The 19,916-nt window shown below is 35.3% G+C and overlaps 1 protein-coding gene across 8 annotated transcripts in view; it reads left to right on the top strand.

Moving 5' to 3' along the window:
• Window positions 1–19,916, top strand: part of LOC106619204 (RNA-binding protein 6) — a 425,212-nt gene that overhangs the window by 131,804 nt on the left and 273,492 nt on the right. For all 8 annotated transcript variants that reach the window (XR_011397026.1, XM_036360378.2, XM_036360376.2 and 5 more), the window contains exon 4: window positions 1,334–1,415. Coding sequence is in view for 7 of the 8 variants with exons in the window: in XM_036360378.2 (XP_036216271.1) it covers window positions 1,334–1,415 (82 nt within the window). In the remaining variant the exon portion in view is untranslated. The remainder of the gene's footprint in view (window positions 1–1,333; window positions 1,416–19,916) is intronic.

Raw genomic sequence — 19,916 nt, 5'->3', positions numbered from 1 at the left:
ACCGTGTGAATGCCCAGAGCGACACCAAAAGAAAATTTGAAAAACATCAGACTATTTTGAATCCCTGTGTAAAAGTGCACTTTGATACAATTTGAGTTCTGATTTCAGAACATTTGACAACAAATTACTAATTAATACCTTGCTTTGCTAACCTAATGTTACAATAATTTTCGGTTATAAGAACTTTTCTGCAGTACCTAAGGTAGAGTATGTATACTCGGATATATTTTAAACTGGAAAAACGGAAGTACGTCAGGTTTCCAGAGACAAAACTTTCAAATGTTGAAGGTTGTGTCTAAAATCCATGCGTTTCTCTTTCAACATCAGTTTCGGGACATAGAGTGTCTGAAAATTGTGCCATGGCTAAATCCAAACGCATATACATACATGTGTATATTCTTTATTGCTGTTATTGTTGTAAGCATTCTAATGCGCGATGGGATGTTTGTTGACTTGTTTATATTGGTGTAACAGCTGCTTTGTTTGGCAGGCAGAACTCAGCTGGTGCTTGTTGGTCTAAAATTTATGAGCCTAAACTGTCATAAACAAATAAATTTTCCGTTTTTATTGTTCATAATTAAGCTTGTTACATACTTGAACAAAAATAACAATAACAAGCGCCATAACTGAAATGCAGTTGCGCGCCAATCTCGAACTGCCAAGCGGGTTCAGCAGCAACTGGTGGTTGTCGCCGAAATTTTTACGCATATATGCGTAAGTTCATCTGTGGTTTTGTGCTCTGGCTCCAATTTTTTTGGTTTTTTGCGCGACTTTGGTGCTTCTGTTTGCCTTCATTGAATTTTTATTGTATTTAGATTTACGAGGCCTTCGAATGTGAGAGAGAGGAAGGGGTTTTTGGGGTTTGTCAGGCATGTTGCCGGCGCTTGGTGTGAATGGAGAATATATTGCTGGTTGTTTCAATGAATGAAGAAGCCACTGAGTGGCTCTTTTGATGGCAACCGCGCGACCAGGCAGGCCATCGAGTCTGGTAGATACGTACAACTGTTGTGCTGAATGAATTTGGTACGAAATCTACTAAGCCGTCTGCTTTGACAAATGTGTTGGCTGATTTTTAGCCATTTATAGCGAAAAGTTACAGCAATCTGGTCGTTTAAAGCGTCAACTCCGTTTTAAGGTCGCCTTCGAGGACCTTCGACTGTATACTCATTGCCAAATTGAATGAATCCTGCCAGCTCAGCCAATTTGGCATACGTCGTCACGGAACATGTTGGTTTTTAGGGGACTAAGTTAATTATAAGTTCACAATTTTAGGTAGCGATATTTTGCAAAACAATTGTTGTAACGCTTCTTTGTTTTTGATGTCTGTTTTCAGAAAGCTTACGAGACTACTTTAGCAGGTTTGGTGATATATCAGAGGCTATGGTCATGAAAGATCCAACGACGCGGAGATCGAGGTAAGTGTAGTTATAACATTTCTTCAAAATTATTTTCCAGAAATAATACGTAGTCCTTTGCGAAACAGAGAGCTTTATTATATACCTTCTAAGCAAAGGAATATTAATCAAATGATTTTGATTTTGACATTCTCTGCTCTACTAGCTATCTAAATAGCACATACTCTATTGCTATTAAGTGACACTGTAAGAATTTTTTCTACATTTATTGAAAATTGCAGTGTCTATTTTCTAGTGTATGTGAAATAGCCCAAAATATTATTTACTACGTTTGATATTTTTGTTAAAATTGGTTTATGCACTTGAAAAACTTGTTTCTCTTTTCAGAATTTTTTTGCTTAAATAGTCAATATCAATTTATTAAGATGATTAAAGATGTTCGACTGGATTGCGAAGCAGTCAATGACTTATTCAAAAAGTAGTAAATCGTAATATACCATATGTAGTGCCGAGGTAGGATGAGGGACGAAAGACTTATTACCGAAATAAAAGAAAGTCTATGTTATGTCTATGAACACAATAAGACAAATATAACTCTGGACTGACGAAGATTAGATTAAGGTAAGAAGCGTCAGAAGGTGGTATACGCGACGTACAGTTTGAATAAATTCATTCTAAAACCGACTGCAATATATTACATTTGCAAGCGATCTTTTGAGCAAGATCGACTTTCGGACTATTAAAGTGTCTATATAAATATCTATTATTTGAAATAAATGTTTGTAAGTTCTATTCAAAACAAAAGCGGTGAAATATTATTTACCTAATAAAAGGAAAATATGCATACATACATATGTATCTATTCAGACAAAGTTTGTAAACTTCATCTTAAATACGTATGCAAGTCTATAGAAGTTTAGAGACAGGAAAGTGATGAATTTAGATATTTTGTAATAGTCTTGTATTTTGGGTAAAAAAAATGGCTTTGGTGAGAGCGATTCAGTTACCATTCTTGGATAACGCACTTTTCCGGCGGCCAAACATTTATATTCTTAAAAAACAAGTGAGCATCTACATATCTATGCCTAAAGACCGATAGAAGGCAAAAAATAAATCTGATTAAGAGGGGTCAAATTCAAATAACGCAAAGTTTACCAAATTTATGGAGAGCTTAAAGGAGACAAACTCAGCTGCGGAAAGAAAAATAAATCACCCAGGAAGCATGCAGCAAAATCGAATACGATCAGTATATATGAACCAAGAAATGGAAAACGAAGCAATAGGAAAAAATAGCCTGTGGTGCCAGTACACATTGGTCAGCAATTGTGGTTAAAAAGGAAATACCACCTCAGTAATGCAAACTGGGGTTTTGTGCAGAGTAGAGTAAATTATAAACTTTAAGCCAACGGAGGGGGATTATGCAACCATCGAATATTCGACGCGTATACCATATATATGCTTAGTTAATGATATATGGTAATAGAGCTATATACGCCCAAGGTCAACACTACAATTTTGTGAATATATGGGCAGACAGTATGTTATAAAAGTACTTTTAATGAGAAAAGAATTAATTGATATATGTATATATACATTTGCATACATGTGTATATATGTATATTGGAGTGGGTACAAAAAACGAATATTCTTGTTCGTTTGGTACTCTAAAAAGTGGTTCTTTGACACCTTTATCATTGAATCATAAAATTCAAAAGATAAAAAATTTGCCTTAAAATAATTAAACTTTAACCACTAATACCAATGAAGCGGTTAGGTAAGAATAAGAGACCATTTTGTAGAGCATTCAATTTCCTTCAAAATTTATGAAACGAGATATTTTTTAAAGCAGTTGGAAGCGAGATTTGAATTGTTTTTATCTGATAATAAGAAAAAAATAGAAAACTGTAGGGCGGATGACCGATACAATCAAAAGCTCATACTTGGAGATCCTTTCTTAGAGGTGTCTAAGATCCTATTTTTTTGAGTACCAAGCGAAAAAAATATACGCGTTTTTGATCCACTTTAATATATATATGTATGTGTATACGCTTCGAACGTAGTAAGCAAATAAAAATTTACTTGCCAGTTATTTCGTATGAAATTTAAGAAAGTGAGCTTGCTCTTTTTACTCAAGCCATGGGCACTCAGGAACCAAATATATAATATATATATTAAATAAATCCAAAAAATTCTTTTTTCTAATAATAATGTACCCTTCTGTAAAAAATGGCTAAACTTAAATCAAAAATGGAATCAACTTCTGGTTGACTTTATGCCGTTTAGATCAGACAATTTGTGATATGACTTAAAGAAATTAAGACACCGTTCTCTGATTCTGATGATAATAATGTGACTTTGTGGTAAAAAAGGATAAGATCGTGTGAATACTTCCCCCAGCTCTCATATACCTAATATAGGTTTGTAAAATTTCCGGTTGACATTGCTGGACCTATTGACCGCAGAATTTTGAAGATTTTATGTGCGAATATTAATAAATATAGTTTAAGAACACTTAAAACACGCTTTTAAAGCACTTGAAGTGAAATAGTGAAAAATAATTGTTAATATAAACTGACAGTGCCTAATATTGACCGAAAAATACTTGTATTATTATGAGAAAAGTGTGGTATGCTCGATATATTATACGAACAATATGGCGCAAAGCACCCCACACTTTTCTCACAATAAAACAAATCGTTTTCGGTCAATATTGCTGCCAGTTTATATAAAGAACTATTGTTTACTTTTTAGTTTGAAGTGTTTTAAAGCATGGATGTCTGTCTGTTTGCCCGTCCGTGCGTCTGTGCAAGATGTAACTTGAATAAAAATTGAGATATCTTGCTGAAACTTGGTACTTTTGTTCCTTGGCACCATGAGAAGTTTGGGATTTTAGATCGACGTAATAAGGCTACTGTCACGCCCACAAAACGCAATTAATTGAAAACTTATAAAACGCCATAACTAAACACTAAGTTATGATATATATCTGTAACTTGGTAAAGAAAATTGTATTGGGTAGAAAATTTGTTCAAAAGTGGACGCTGCCTCCTAATAAGCTAAATGTATATTTCTCCTAAACCATTCAAGCTATATAACCAAAATTTGAAAATAATAATTTTTTGACACCTCCTAGGACAGTGTGAAAATGGATGAAAGCGGATGATATCCCCACCTACTTCCTATATAACAATTTAGTTAAAAGCTAGGTGCGATAAATCCACGTCAGAGACATTAATTTTATATCCAGGATGACACAAGGGGGTTTTAAAGGAATCGTCCCCATTAAGGCGAAATCATATATGTCCGGAACTACTTGATCAACTTCAACAAAATTCGGTACATACAATTATTTTAACAATCCCATCTCACAATAAGAAAATGAGCGAAAGCGGCCTTCAACCGCGCCGACTTCCTATCTACCACCATTTTAAATTCGATATGATTTTTTCACTTTCCAATATACAATTGAAGCACCCAAAAATATACAGGAACAAAACTTTGCAAAAATAGTGCCTTTGATGTATACCATCTCAGGTCTAATAATTGTCAAAATCGGATCATACCAGTTCAAGCCTCCAGTTACCAAATATCGGGACCCCAGTGCCTGGTGCTAACTTTTTACCGGAAATAATGTTCAATCTGTTATTGTAGTTCGAAAAGAGACTTTTTCTGATAATAAAGGGTGTTTGTTTTCAAGGTATAGAACTTTAAGTTGGCATTACTGTTCAAGATGACGACCGATTTAACAGCTGTCAAGTAATTTATTCTCAGTTTGGTTAAGCAATTCATCATAAATAGATTCACGCCTGAACAACGCTTGCAAATAGTGCAAATATATTTCGATAATAATGGTTCTGTGCGGAATACGTATCACGCACTACGTTCTGTTTTTTTTTAGCGATCAAGCGCTCTTCGTATTGAATGGCTATGTCCACAAACAAAACTGTCGCATTTGGAGTGAAGCTAATCCTTAAGTGTATATCAAAACACCGTACCATTCAGAAAAACTAACTGTTTGGTGCGCTTTATGGGCTGGTAGAATCATTGGTCCGTACTTCTTCAAAAACGATGATGGCCAGAACGTTACAGTCAATGGTGATCGGTATAGAGCCATTTTTACTAACTTTTTCATTCCTGAATTAAACAACCATAATGTCCAGGAGCTGGGGTTCCAACAATACGGCGCAACATGTCACACAGCTCGTGCCACAATCGATTTATTGAAAGACACGTTTGGTGATCGCCGAATTTCACGTTTTGGACCTGTGAATTGGCCTCCAAGATCTTGTGATTTAACACCGCTAGACTACTTTCTGTGGGGTTATGTAAGTCATTGGTCTATGCGCATAAGCCATAAACGCTTAACCCTTTGGAAGACAACATTCGCCTTGTTATTGCCGATATACGGCCACAAATATTGGAAAAAGTCATCGAAAATTGTAAATTCGGGTGAAAACTTGCCCAAGCCCTCCGGTTGATTTCACTCCGCATATGTTGGTGATGGTATGTAAGGTACCTATAGTTCAACGTATAATATTTATAATATATATATTATTATATATACTCGTAAATAAATTATATTATTTTATATAACTATAGTTTAATGACGAAAATATGCGAAGTTAGCCTACGAATACCGCAACTCCCAAATACTACTTATATTGATTTTCGTTATTCTAACAAACCTTATGCCGAACATGTCTTTCAATGTGTATATTAAAAGTTAATAAAATTGCTTAAAAATATTATCTCAAGTATACCTCAGCAATGTCAAAATTAATTTAATCAGCCCATCCCTTTTTCTGCCTCCAATGTAGCCTGTATAATAATTTCCGACTTTCCATCTAAAATAATGTGTGATGATGATACTTTAATAAAATTAAATGAAGAAGTTTTCTTAAAAATTGTGTGGGAATATGAATGAAATTAGTCCACACTTTTGTCCAAACTTTGTATCTCTAAAATAAGGAATTGCGATCCTTTGCTTGACGTTTTTATATCAACTCATCGTATTAAATGTAGCTTCTTCTGTTGAGTCATATATATCTCACTTGAAGACGATTTTAATAGTAATAAAACTAAGTGAGTCTATGACTTATAATATAACGTAATAAAATACTAAATTTAATTGTAATCCATTGACGTTTTCATCGAATAATAAATGTCGAATTGTTTCGCAACAATTTTTAATATAAAGTTTTCCTAAAACCTGAGGGTGTTTCCCCTGCTTTGATCCTTGCAAGTTGCAAGAGTATTAAATGTTCGGTTCCACCCTAACTTAGCCCTTCCTTACTTGTTTTAAATTATATTTATACTATATACTCGTCTTTACTATTTAGCCATACGTGGTATTTTCACTTTCTTTAAGGATGTGTTTGAGTAAATTTGTTATTCAAAAGACAGGTTGAATAGTTGATGTTTTTAGTATGTTTTAGTTTTAATAATTTGTTTTGTTTTTTGGAGTGCCTATCAAGCTGTTGATTCACTTGTCACTACCATTCAATTTCAGTGCCACTAAAAAAAGTTACAAACATACAGGTGAAGCTAATAAAATCGTTATAAAAACAGATAGACCCATGTGGTTTAATGCATGTAAGGTGCAATGACAATGGAATGAATTCCTACAATATCTGATGTATAGATAGGCGCTAAATATTGCTACTCAAATTAAAGCTTTATCGCTGAGCTCAAATATATTTCTGGAACCAAATTAATTCGATGTTATCAATGTCTCTGCCAAGGAAAAATATATTATGATCTTACTTATTTTAAGAAAAACCAGACAACATTTCAATATTGCTTGCAAAATAATAATCAAATCTAGGCATTTTTTTCTGATATGTTTACAAATTTATAGCACTCTGAATAACTTATAAGAATATAATGATGGTCGAGAGTCGAGTGTTGTCTTTCAGTTCTCAGATCGGATACCGATAAAGGATTTTCTTAAGTTAATCACCTAATAACTTCTTTGTAAGATTGTAAGGCCAAGAATGTGAAATATAACATTGTACACTTTCATTATTTTGATGAAAGTATAAGGATAAAAGCATTCTTAAAGCCTGTTTTTTGTAAAAAGTGAAATGCATTTCATTTTATAGTTCATATGTGTATTTTTGACCCAACTTAAAAAAGATAAGAACCGATAAGTCATAGCATTTACCCAAATGGATACATACATACACATATATATTGCACGTAAATGCCACTGCCTTGCGGGTGGGGGGTGGTGAGCTCAAAGCGAATATAAAATCCACAAAACCGCTGACGAGTTTTTTATAACATGAATTATTGTTTTTGATGCTGGTGGTTTTTGGCAAATTTTAAAGAGCGCAGGGTGGAACTCGTAGACGTTTACTGGCTTTAATTTTAAAATGTATTACAGTTGCTGCCTTTTTCCCTCCATATTTTATACTTGGCTTTCTTCACTCGCAGCACAACATAAAATTCGGCATAAAATGCCATAAAAATGAGGAATAGCCACCATAATGTCCCTTTAAACTGTCACGAAATCGATTAATTTTAATAAAAGGCTCATTTTAATCCCATTGTCCACATCGCTGAAGGATTGGCTTAAAAAATATGTGTGCATATGCCTACCAAGAAAGCGACTTCTTCGCCGACACTTGGAGCCTAGTACATTTTCGGTTAAAACAGAGCTACCTGAGTATTCCTCGGGCGGTCGTTAAACTGTTATTTATTGTTAAAAAAAATTAATTGTTTTGCCATATGCTCCCACGTTGTTCCGCACATTTTTTTAATTCTACAAAAATAATTTTGAATATCTCGTCCCTCAATTTATGTCCCTGGTGGGTTATTAGATACCGGTACTTCTCTAATCTAGTTCGCTCTCTAATATGTATTTTTATGTTCAACAAAAACTGTACTTGTATAAGCAAGTTATTGGCTTCACAGATTGAACGTACAAAGTGCAAGTAAACAGGACTTTAATAAAAAGACAACAAATGTTTTTATCGGCAAAATCTATTAATTTTATTCAAAATAGTCTCCCTCTGCTTTAATACAGCTTTTTGCACGGTCCAAGAGCATGTCGAACGAATAGTTTAGCTCGTTGCCCGGTATGGCCGCCAGTATGCCGGTGCAAGCCTTTTGAATGGCCTCCACGTCTGTGTAACGCTTTTCATTCATCGGCAAATGCATTTTTCCGAAAAGATAGAAGTCGCACGTTGCCATATCAGGTGAATACGGGAAGTGGTTGATTGTTAAAATGTGGTTTTTGGTCAAATAATCGGCCACAAGCGTCGATCGATGAGACGACGCATTATCGTGCAACAAACGCCAACTTCCATCTTCGCGATATTCGGGCCGAACACGTCGAATACGACGCACCAAACGCTTCAAAACTCCAAGGTAGAATACCGCATTAACGTTTTGGCCGGGTGGAACAAATTCTTTGTGGACAATTCTCTTGGAATCATAAAAACAAATTAGCATGTCTTGACTTTTGACTTCTACAGGCTCGATTTTTTGGGTTCCGGCTCATTTCTCATTTATGTCCTCACGACCACTTTGAACGCTTAGTCGACATATAGATGGCGCCACTAGAGTTTACTTTGTTACTTTTTTACTGTTTACTTTGGAACGCACCTTGTACTTCAATTACTAACTGTTTGGAGACACTGACAGCGGCGAAGAGTCTGCTTACGAAACCAAAACATCGGCATCACTAATTTCACTTAACAAACATTTTTTTTCAATAAAAATCGATTTAAAATAACTCCTTAAAACAGAACTGTTATAACTTTTTCAGTGAAATTGGTTACTTTTTAGTGTCGAGTATATTCTTTAGAAATATCATTGTGAAAGAGAGAGGAATTTAATCAGTATTTGTAACTTTTATTATATAACTTTTATATATAACGCCAAATTTGGGAAAGCTAAAAATACAAAACCGTTGAACAAAATGCCCAACAACTATACCATCGATTATGTCATATAGAATATACCGAATTGCATCTTACTCTTCAAAACCCAGTTTTATAAAACAAAATCTCTGCAGAAATAAAGTAAAGAAACTGCAATACATACCTATAACATTCTTTATATGCTTAACATTCTTTAATAGCATCATTGGCAATTTACGGGGCATTTCGACTGATAATAGATATAGTCTAGACAACTGTATTCCTAGTAATATTGTCAATAAAGACATCATATTGCTTATGTTTGACAATATATTCTTATGCAAAATTATAAGACTGATTTTGTATATTTTATGAAATAAGAATATCACTTATTGCGGCCGAATTACCATAGTTGATTCACGTTATTCTCGGATAATTTCATCCGCGCAGTCTTGTGGTAAGGTACCAGACGTGGCATTTGTTTCATTTTATCCCCTCTTATGTTAACACAGCCTTTTAAGGTCTTCCCTATGGATTGGCGCGGCACTTTTACGCTGTCAAAGCTAGTAAATAGCTAAAAGTCCACAAAACAGAAGCAAATGGTAGCAGTCTTATAGTTTTGCATAACGTGTTGCATGTGTTATGTTATGTATTTTCTTTCGTAACTTTTGAAGTTAGGTTCTTAAAATTGTTTCCAAAGTACAGGAGTTGTTAATACACAAGTTCATAGAATAAACTTTCTTAAAAATATTTACCTGTTATATTTAACTTCAAAATTTCATCGGTCTAATAATTTTACAACAGAGTGTAGTTGTTTAAATAATTATCTTGACAACTATTGCTAGCAATAAACTATAATTTAGATTGTACCATCATAAATAAAAAAAATTGAAACGGCAATATCTACATAGTGCCTCGTGCTTATTGCCAGCAAAGATGATATGCCAGTGCCAGTTTTGTTGAGTAAATTGAAATTTAGCAAAGTAATTATAACAATATAAGAAAAATATATATGTACAATGTATAGTTTTGTTAATATTTTAATTATAATTGAACGGGGTATATTAAGATTGCCACGAAGTTTGTAACACCCAGAAGGAAACGTCGGAGACCCAATAAAATATATTTATATGTATGTATGTATATAAATGATAAGCATGATGAGCTGAGTCGAACTGTATATACGCGAACCAGTAACTCAGTTTTTGATACATCGATCTGAAATTTTGCACACGTCCTTTTTTCGCCAAGAAGCTCATTTGTCGAAACCGCCGATATCGGACCACTAAAGCATATACATAGCTGCCATACAAACTGAATGAGCGGAATTCAGTACTTGTATGGAAAACTTTTTCGTTTGGCGAGATATCTTCAAGGAATTTGGCATGGGTTATTGTCTTTGGCAATAATGCGATCTCCGAAGAATCACAGATCGGATTACTATAGCACATATCTGCCATATAGACTAGCTGATCGAAATTAAGTTGCTGTAAGGAATTTTTTGCATTTGTGGAGGCTAGTATATTTAGTTTCGGTGCAATCGCAGGTAATGTGTTTATTGTTTGTTATTGAATTTGGTTCCTTTAAAATGCTAAATGGATATTCTTCAAAAGTTATTGAAGTGTTGAACTATATAAGCTAGTAAATATTAGTTTCCATTCTTTAAAAAAAATTTTGTCATCCTCATATAATTTCTAAACGGTTCATGAGCTGGAATATACGCTATGCTAATGCCAGCATACAAATTTTGATAACCTCAATGACAATAGCTTAAACAGGTATTGTATGTGGAGATGCGGCGCTATAATGAGCTTGCAGCAATAAAATGTAAATAAAATAAAAAAATCATAGAACATATTTTCTCTGTTTTCAACCCTCTGTAACTGAATGCCCTATAATTCGAACATATTCTAAAAGAGACGTCTAGTCATATATAGACATTATGAGACATATATCTGTCTAACATAATCAGACCCTATTAACGAGAAATTCAAATCATTGCGTTTAAAATAAAATCTTTTTAATCAAGCACTTATTAATATATCGTCTACTGAGTGTTTCTGAGTACAATTTTCATATACTCATAAGTAACTTAAGTAGCACCAACTTTATAATCATCCACTCGCTTCCTAAACGAACTAATTATATTTCGCAAAGACCTATCATTTGCACCTCACTCATACAAATTATTTTCTTATAAAAGATTTACCATAATCTGTATATAAGTCTGCACCTCCAATCTCTGTTTCAGTAGTTCAGTTCATAGTTTTTTGAGGTAGTCTTGAATGTTTTTACTGATTATACTCATATAGAATTTAGATCGCTTTAATATGGGTCGATTGTACAACGTTATAATAGTGCCTGCAATCAGGCGAAAAAGAAGAGCGAATTTAAATTCGATGGCCGCAATGTACGCTGAAAGGTGTCATTTGTTGGCTCCAATTGTGCAACTAACTCGTATCAGAAGCGAAAAAGGTATAATAATACAGTTACACACAATTGCGGCGAGGATTTAGCTGATTGTGAGAGTTTATCCAGCTTAACGCTTATTCTCTACAGCTGCCTTTAATTCACCGTTCTTCTTTGCTCGAGTATCCTAGTACACTTGACGACGATACTGCGGTTGCAATGGCTTTGTGTTGCATATGTCTGTCCACTTCCGACATCTTGTTTCAGCTTCCGTTGCCGGCTACTTAAGGCAACTAATCTAACGCAATAAAAATAATATAAAAAAATAATCTACAATACTTAAAGAGCAACACACAAGTTGCACAATTATGCGACTGAATAGCCGACGGAAAATTAGAGAAGAGAATTTACTGAAGAGGACGGAACAAAAAGGTAGCAGGAAGTATAGTTAGCCACCATTGTCATTTCTACCCTTTTGACCTCTCCCTGAAACCAACGAGAAGACTACGCTTGGCATCTCTCAAAATAACAAAACCAAGAAAACGGCACGTCGCATGGCGAGCTCGCACGAGCTGCGTTGCTCACGAGCTATTAACCAGCGGGCAATTTATCTGCGGTGCCGTACCATACGTATTCAAATTTTTTAGCGTTTGAATGACGGTTCTACTGTGGCGTGGGCATGATAGCAGCACTGTAGGCAAAGCTTTGGTAGGTCTTAAAGGTGCCTGCACCCCTGTGTATTTTCATTGGGCTTTTTTCAGTTAAGTGGCATCGCGTCAAGTGCCTCACGCTGATTTGTTCCTTCGCATTCTACTACATGGCATTTTTATTCCATTCACAAGTTTTTCTTGGTCTGTAGAAGTGCACCCTCCCATAAACCTCCTGGTCGACCTCAAAACAAGTCCTTGAGCACGCAGCCACCGCCAAGATGTGAACGGCAAATGAAAGCATTGAAAATTATGCATATAGAACAAATAAGGAATTTTAATATAATAAGAGTGTACGAAACGTGCACCACAGATGCGTAGATAGCTGACGGTTTGAGAGCGATCCTCGTGAAAAAAGCACTCGTAAAAGTAAAGGACTGTGCATAAAAACAAAAACCACACGTAAGTGCACGCACTCTAACAATGCAAGACACAAGACGTACCTCAAAGTCTTTTTTAAGGTATATTAGCCGACGTGTTATATTTTTCAAACCATCGCGTGGCTTATATCTTTAATTCGTAAAGCTGATTAAATTTTCTTACTAAAGCGCTTCAAATGAAGATTTTAGTTCAAACGTAAATATTTTCTTCCGGTCCGTTATATTATGTATATTACACTGGTTTTGATCCCCTAAATTTAAAATCGGTTTTGGATATATTTGTGGTTACAACACTTTTAGATCCTGGTGCAGTGACCCTCTCTTTTCCTTGCCATAATTTCCAAAATAATCCGAAAATTTATCCAGGTCTAACCTGATACTCATACAAATTTGCGACCAGAGTCTGAAAGTTTGTCAGCATATTTTTCACTATTTCTTCATAATTTGTTGCTTTACCTAGGACATTTTTGACCATCACCCCAAAACTTTTCTATGCTTCAATATCCAGGACAGTCATAACCATGATAAAATCTGCACCCTTCACTAATTGTTATATTTGAAGACTGATATATTATCAAATGTTCCACCTTTCAACTTTTCCATGTTATTGAAATATACTACAAATGTAATCAAAACAATATCCTTCCAACTCCACTGCTTTGAAAAATTGCTTTATCATTCTTAACTTTATCTTATTACATTTATTTTCAGAAAATAAATTTAAATTCGTAGTCTGGACAGTTGAAAACCAAAATTTTCTAAGATATCCAGGACAACAAAAAAAGTTTTTTTTTGTAGAGCTGTGTTATAATTCTATGACAGTATCCCCATTTAGAATATTCGTTCGTGTGGACTCGCAAATTTTCTTGAATGAAATGAATGATACTCTTCGTATTTTGTGGAAATAAAAAAAATAAGTTTGCAATGTCCACAATAAAAGTATGGAAGGTAATAAATGATGTTTTTTATTGCATCAAATTAAATATTATTTTTATATCTTCGTTTTGTTATGAAAACACGTTTTTATACTCTTGCAACATGTTGCTTCAGACTAATAGAGTTAGATGTAAGGATATATATATACAAATGATCAGGATGTCCAGGCGAGTTGAATTCCTGGTGACTGTCTGTCCGCCCGTGAGACCGTCTGTCTGTGCAAGCTGTAACTTGAGTAAAAATTAAGATATCTTGATGAAACTTAGTACACATGTAGTGAGAAGGGCACAATTAGGGTCTATTGTGCCGCAGTGCAAAACCTTATATTTTAATCTAGTACACATGTTAATTGGTACTATAAGAAGTTTGGAATTGTAGATCAGCGTATTCGGACCACTGCCACGCCCATAAGCCACCGTTAATCGAAAACATATAAAGTGCCTTAACTAAGTTCTAGTAAAAGATACAAGACTTTTAGTAAAAGGAATCGCATTCAAGAGAGGCACCAGTGGTTAGAAAATCTTTAAAATGTGGGCGTGGCCCGCCCAAAATAGGTTCAATGTATATATCTCCTAAACCATTCAAGATATATCACCCAAATTTGCACAGGATCAATCTTTTTGTCAGCTTTTGCGGCATTGTGAAAATGGGTGACATCGGATGATAAGCCCGCTCACATCCCATATAACGATTTTGTTAAAAACTACTAAAAATGCGATAAATTAATGCCTAAATGCGTCAGAGACATAAAATTTTACGCCCAAGATGGTATGACAGGTCTTTATAAGAGTCGGTGTCAGAATTGACCACTGAGCTTGGGCTCGCTCACCTTTAGGTGAAGTCACATATCTCCGGACCTACTAGACCAATTTCAACTAACGACTGGTAACATTATCTAGACATCCTTATGTTTCCATGCCAAAATGGGTGAAATCGGAATACAATCACGCGTACTTCCCGTATAACGCAGCTTTAAATTCTATTTGATTCTTTAACTTTTAGCATACAAATCAAGCACCAATTAATACATCGGGATAAAACTCTGCACAAATAATGCTTGCCACCTAATGACCAAAAATTGTCAAAAACGGGTTACAACTGTTCAAGCCCCCAGCTACTGAAGATGTCGACCCCAGTTTCTTTGCGAAATATTTATCGAAACAATTCATCTATAAAATTAAAATATTTTTCATAGACCCCAAAGGTTGGCTACATTATTTTTGGAATATGAAATTTACTCACTATAACCTTGACATCTAATCGCAATTATTGTACATTGAAGGTTTTAATTTTTGAAGTGAAAATAAGTACGATAAAAGGAGAGTGACGGATCGAACAAACAACCAGAAAGAATTAAAAAGCCGGTATGCTGAAATAAGCCTAAAAGAATGAGTGGTATTATGGTTTTTTTTATTGAATTTAACTGGATAATTGTTTTTTTCACATGTAAATTCTTTTAACGAGAGTCCAAAGAGGTGGCGAAGCGGAAACGGCTATAGCAGGTTAATTTGTCAGTTATAAGAACAAATGCTTGGTGGGTATAATACGTATAAGAACAACTTTGTTTTGAACATAAATTATTTATTTCCAGAAGAGGTTCATAACTCAAAATTTAATTGTTTCTGCAAGTTTGTTAGCTTTTTAGCTAATTCATCTCATAACGAATACTTTGTTTTTGTAGGCATGCTCACGTTCACAATTATTCTAAAATGTTCCACCTCTAACAATTGCTAATATAACCAAATGGCGGTAAGTTGTGGAAAACATCCATTAAAGAGCGGTCGCGTTCAACGCATTGCCGTAAATTTTGCAACTTTTACGCACGACCAACTCTCTAAAACAATAGCATTGCAAACGTCAGCGAAGGTGGGAAGGGCTCCACAAATGGGGAAATGATAACCATTGTTAACGGCATGATGGTGTGCGAATTCGAACTGCCCCACCGCCCCTCCGACACAACTATGTAAGGGTAATTATTTTGACCTTTTTTTCGGAATAAAAGGCAGTTGGGCACACCGCTCACGATGCGTGCTTTTAATGTGCCTCATTACCGGGATGTAGCCCCCTTCTCCCACTTCACATGCTCCTATGAGGAGCTGCTGCTGGTGGGCTTCAAATCAAAACATCCAGCATTCCAGTATTTCTCACCGACAAAAACCAGCGAAAAAGCACGATTCGGATTATTCATCTTTTTAATTGAATTTGTCTCTAATGCTGGCTGCTGCTTTATTTCGCTATCAATATTGTTGTTGCATGCTGGTGGAAATGTATGCTGGGTAACTTCGCAATGTCACCGTAAAATTTGGCAGTTGCCATACATTTGTTGAAACTGGAGGGCCACTTAAACAAATTATAGTTACTTTTCGAAAGAAGTGAAAAACTAATAAAATGAAATTTTCCAATAGCTAATATTCTAGGTTTTGGAGGGGGAAAATGTATGCGAAGGATTATTTAAACAACACAATTGAAAGAGCTAATGTCTGACATCATCTTCCTGAAGGGTTGATTCTTTATAAAGCAAAGGCGCTATGAAATTTTATATTTTGTTTGAAGCTCAAAATTCATGTCGAATACAGATAGGTATACGGTTATGAAAATACTCAAGCTATTGAAGAATTGGAGCCCAACCCACAACAAAATGTGACCTGACATTATTTAGTGAACTCAGTCTCCAAAGTTTATTTTTGATTATAACATTACTTAACTAACGTAAAGCCAAACTGGTCGGATAAATTCCGGCTCAATACCGGTAACGTAACTATAACCGGCTGTAGAGTGAATTGTCACCTACTCCTTACCGTTACAGGATGCCTTGATGTCTTCTATCGAACACCTACATAGTGAGGCCTACATGCTTCCGGTTAAAGAACAGCATGCATTCTTATCTTAACAGTTTCTGCTTGGATGTTTTCGCAGAAACTTGTAGTCATCTGCTTGAAGCTGAGCCGACAACAACAAGAGGATTACGTCGAAGACATTGAACAGTACGCCGACCATAGTATGGACGCAACTCATTTCATACACACACTGACCGCATTCACAGTGGAATAATCAACACCTTCAATGACTCCTTGCCAGTGAATGGGGTACTTGGGGTCAAACCATCATCTATAGCAAACGCAGAGCTCGAGTTGCACCGATAATATAGAGAGATTTTTTTACTTCGTTCAGGAAACTGTAGCAGGTTAAACTCCTACTTATAAAGAATCGACATCAAATATTTACTTAATCATTCTCTAATCGATTGAACCAATTTTAGTGCTTGCTAGCTGGTGTTTGCTAGGTAAGTATAAAGCATGATTACTAAGTAGGTAGTGCAACTAAGCCAAGTCTCAGTTGTTTTAATCCTTTTGAATTGTTACGAAAGCAATACGGTGGGTGTTTATCAACTTCTAGGCGCCGAAAGGTAATTCAAAATCAAGTCCTGGGAATGGAAAATCTATACTCTGAATTCGGCCGCACCAAATCAACGCTCATTGAACACCTCTACTTTCCTGACATACTTCCTGTAACCAACTGAAACAACCAATGCAAATACTTATTAGATTGTGTTCTAGAGAATTTTAAATGTTACTCATTTGTTAAGTCGTACGTGGCGGTGATGCTGCTCGAAGTTGATGCTCAAAGTACTTTCAAGTAGAATTTAATAAAACTTTATGTCGTTTCAAAGAATGTTTATGGAAATTTTTCACTTTAAGTTGTGCAAAGTAATAAATGTAAACAGGCATTCCATTGCAGCGCAAACTGGATAAGGTGCGACAAGTCCTGCGACAACGTAAAATGCCGGCAGCAACTTCTTCGTGTAACTGCTTGTCTCTTTATTTACACACAACCAGTACTCTACTTCGCCATTTGGTCTCCTTGTCCTTTGGAAGGTGAACTCGTCGTGGCTGCACTTCCTAGCGCGCGAGCAGCAGGAAGCGAGGCGCGGCGAGCGTCAAGTGTATGGGCAACGGGGGCGGAACTGAATAAATGACTCTAGTAAATGAGATTGCATATTAAAATGGGAGAATAACAAATTAGAAAACTTGCAAATAAATTTCGAAAAAGTTTAAGCTTAAGTGCGCAAACAACAGCAACTAGCTGGTGTCAGAAAACACACCGCACCGTTAGATGAATTGTCACTAGGAAGTATTTCTTGGCCCCTACAAAAGGTATCAGCATAGCACGATGCCAAATGAGAAGCGATGAGGGTAAAGTTATGCAAGAGTACTGCCATGAATGGTTAGGAGTGCAAAAGGAATTCCTAATTGAAGAGCGGAAAAGGTTGTACCTTAGCTATTGCCGGTTGAACGCAATCATCAAACACTATCACTGGTGTAAATGGGCAGAGAATCGTGCTGCAAAATGTGCAACAAGACGACAAATAAAAGATCATTTGAAGTGTTAATTTCTTCTCGTTTAATTCGCCGTTATTTTACATACATTAAATATGTTGTATAACTGTAGCCAGAAGTAGAATATTCGGGAAATGTTATTTGGTCTAGAAGTAGGAGTTTCACACTACTAGAATTGGAAATACATTAATATTTTTAAATACAAAAGCTTCCCTAAGATTTATTCTTAAATACAGATACTGCTGGCGGATAAAAAAATGTTTTGTTTGTAAATAGTGCTAAAACTTAGCTGTCTTCGATGCGTCATTTTTCAGCGCACTATCAAAAAATGTAGGGGGTGTTTATTTGGACGTGTGCTTTTCAATGAGACAATACTTTTGTCAGAGTTGGTCTTTTTGTCAGCTGTTATTTGATTTTTACTCAGTTCGGTTTGCCATTTTATAGTGAACATACTTAGTTTGGAACAACGTTTGCAAATCGTGCAAAGAGATGGCCACCGATCCAGATTTTAACATAAAAACTTTTTTCAGCGATGAAGTTCACTTTGGTTGAATGGGTACGTTAATAAACAAAATGGTCGCATTTGGAGTGATGATACATCCTCAAAAAGTAACTGTTTGGTGTGCCCTATGAGCAGAAGTTCTTATTTCTTCATGATGTAGACGACATTTGGTAAGCGCATTATCTTGGGTCGTGGGCCAGTGGCGTGTCCTCCAAGATCGTGCGACTTAACTCCGCTTGACTATTTTTGTGGGGTTATGTCACTTGTCTACACAGATGTCATTAAAATGTTATAAGCACTATCTGCAATGCTAACATGTTTTCTGTTACATATTTTATATCAGTTTTGCTATCGTGAATGGTTCAAATGGCAAATTATTGTTAACAAAGGTTCAGGTGCAACCGAAAATTTTGTACTCTCCTAGTTTGCAAGGCTGAAAGACAAATAAATACTTTCAGGTTTGGCAAAACTTTTTAACAAAATATGTTGGGTAAGAGTTCAAGAATAATTATTTGAAGATACCGAATGGATGGCAATCAAATTTGGTATCTTATTAACTTTTGTAGTGTATTACTGTCCAAAATATTTATATTAAAATCAACCTACTGAACTCAAATAAGATATGTGTACATATTCGTATGTGATATAAACTCTACTAAATTTAATATATTGCGTATACTTAGGAGGAAAAACTTTACCAAATAATCGTAAGTTTATATATTGGGGATATGAATTTCAAGCCAATGTCGAGATCATTTAGATTCATACTCACACTAAATCACTTTATATTAAATCTACATAACTTCATTAAAATATCACACACAATTTCGGAAATAAGTTGTAATATTGTTAAGTTGTATTGATGTATATAGGTATATGTTCCAAATTCAACCAGATGTTTGAATCGTTTATTATATATAATAACCGTAGCCGGGGTTTTTCCGATTTTATCCATTTTGATTCATATTTTTTATAAAATGTTAGCCATAGGTACTGAAACTTGAAAATATTTGGTCCGATTGTGATTATTTTTAGATGCCCATTCATATTCCGATACTAAATTACAATTTGTGTCTTAATTTGGGGTGTTTTTTATACTAACATAGTTATGTTATAATATATAATGAGGTCTCCTAAATAAAATTGTAGGTATTCCAGCGACTCTGTCATGCCTACTTCGCTGCACTTTCTACATGTATCATCGTATATAATCCCTATACGGCTCGCATGTGATGCCAGTAAGTTGTGACCTGTGACTAGGCCAACAACCGCCCTGCAATCTTTTAAAAACCGTGTGAGTAACATGCTTGCGTGTTTTCCTTCCGCTCTCTTGCACATAATTTTTGCGATCCTGTATGCCCCTGTGAAATTCCATTTCACCCTGATCAGTCTGTCAGTCCTTTCGGAAATTTCCCTGTGTATCGT

The sequence above is a fragment of the Bactrocera oleae genome, chromosome 6 (assembly GCF_042242935.1).
Source record: "Bactrocera oleae isolate idBacOlea1 chromosome 6, idBacOlea1, whole genome shotgun sequence".
In the NCBI taxonomy this organism is placed as follows: Eukaryota; Metazoa; Arthropoda; class Insecta; order Diptera; family Tephritidae; genus Bactrocera; species Bactrocera oleae.
This window is presented reverse-complemented; position numbering and strand designations above follow the sequence as displayed.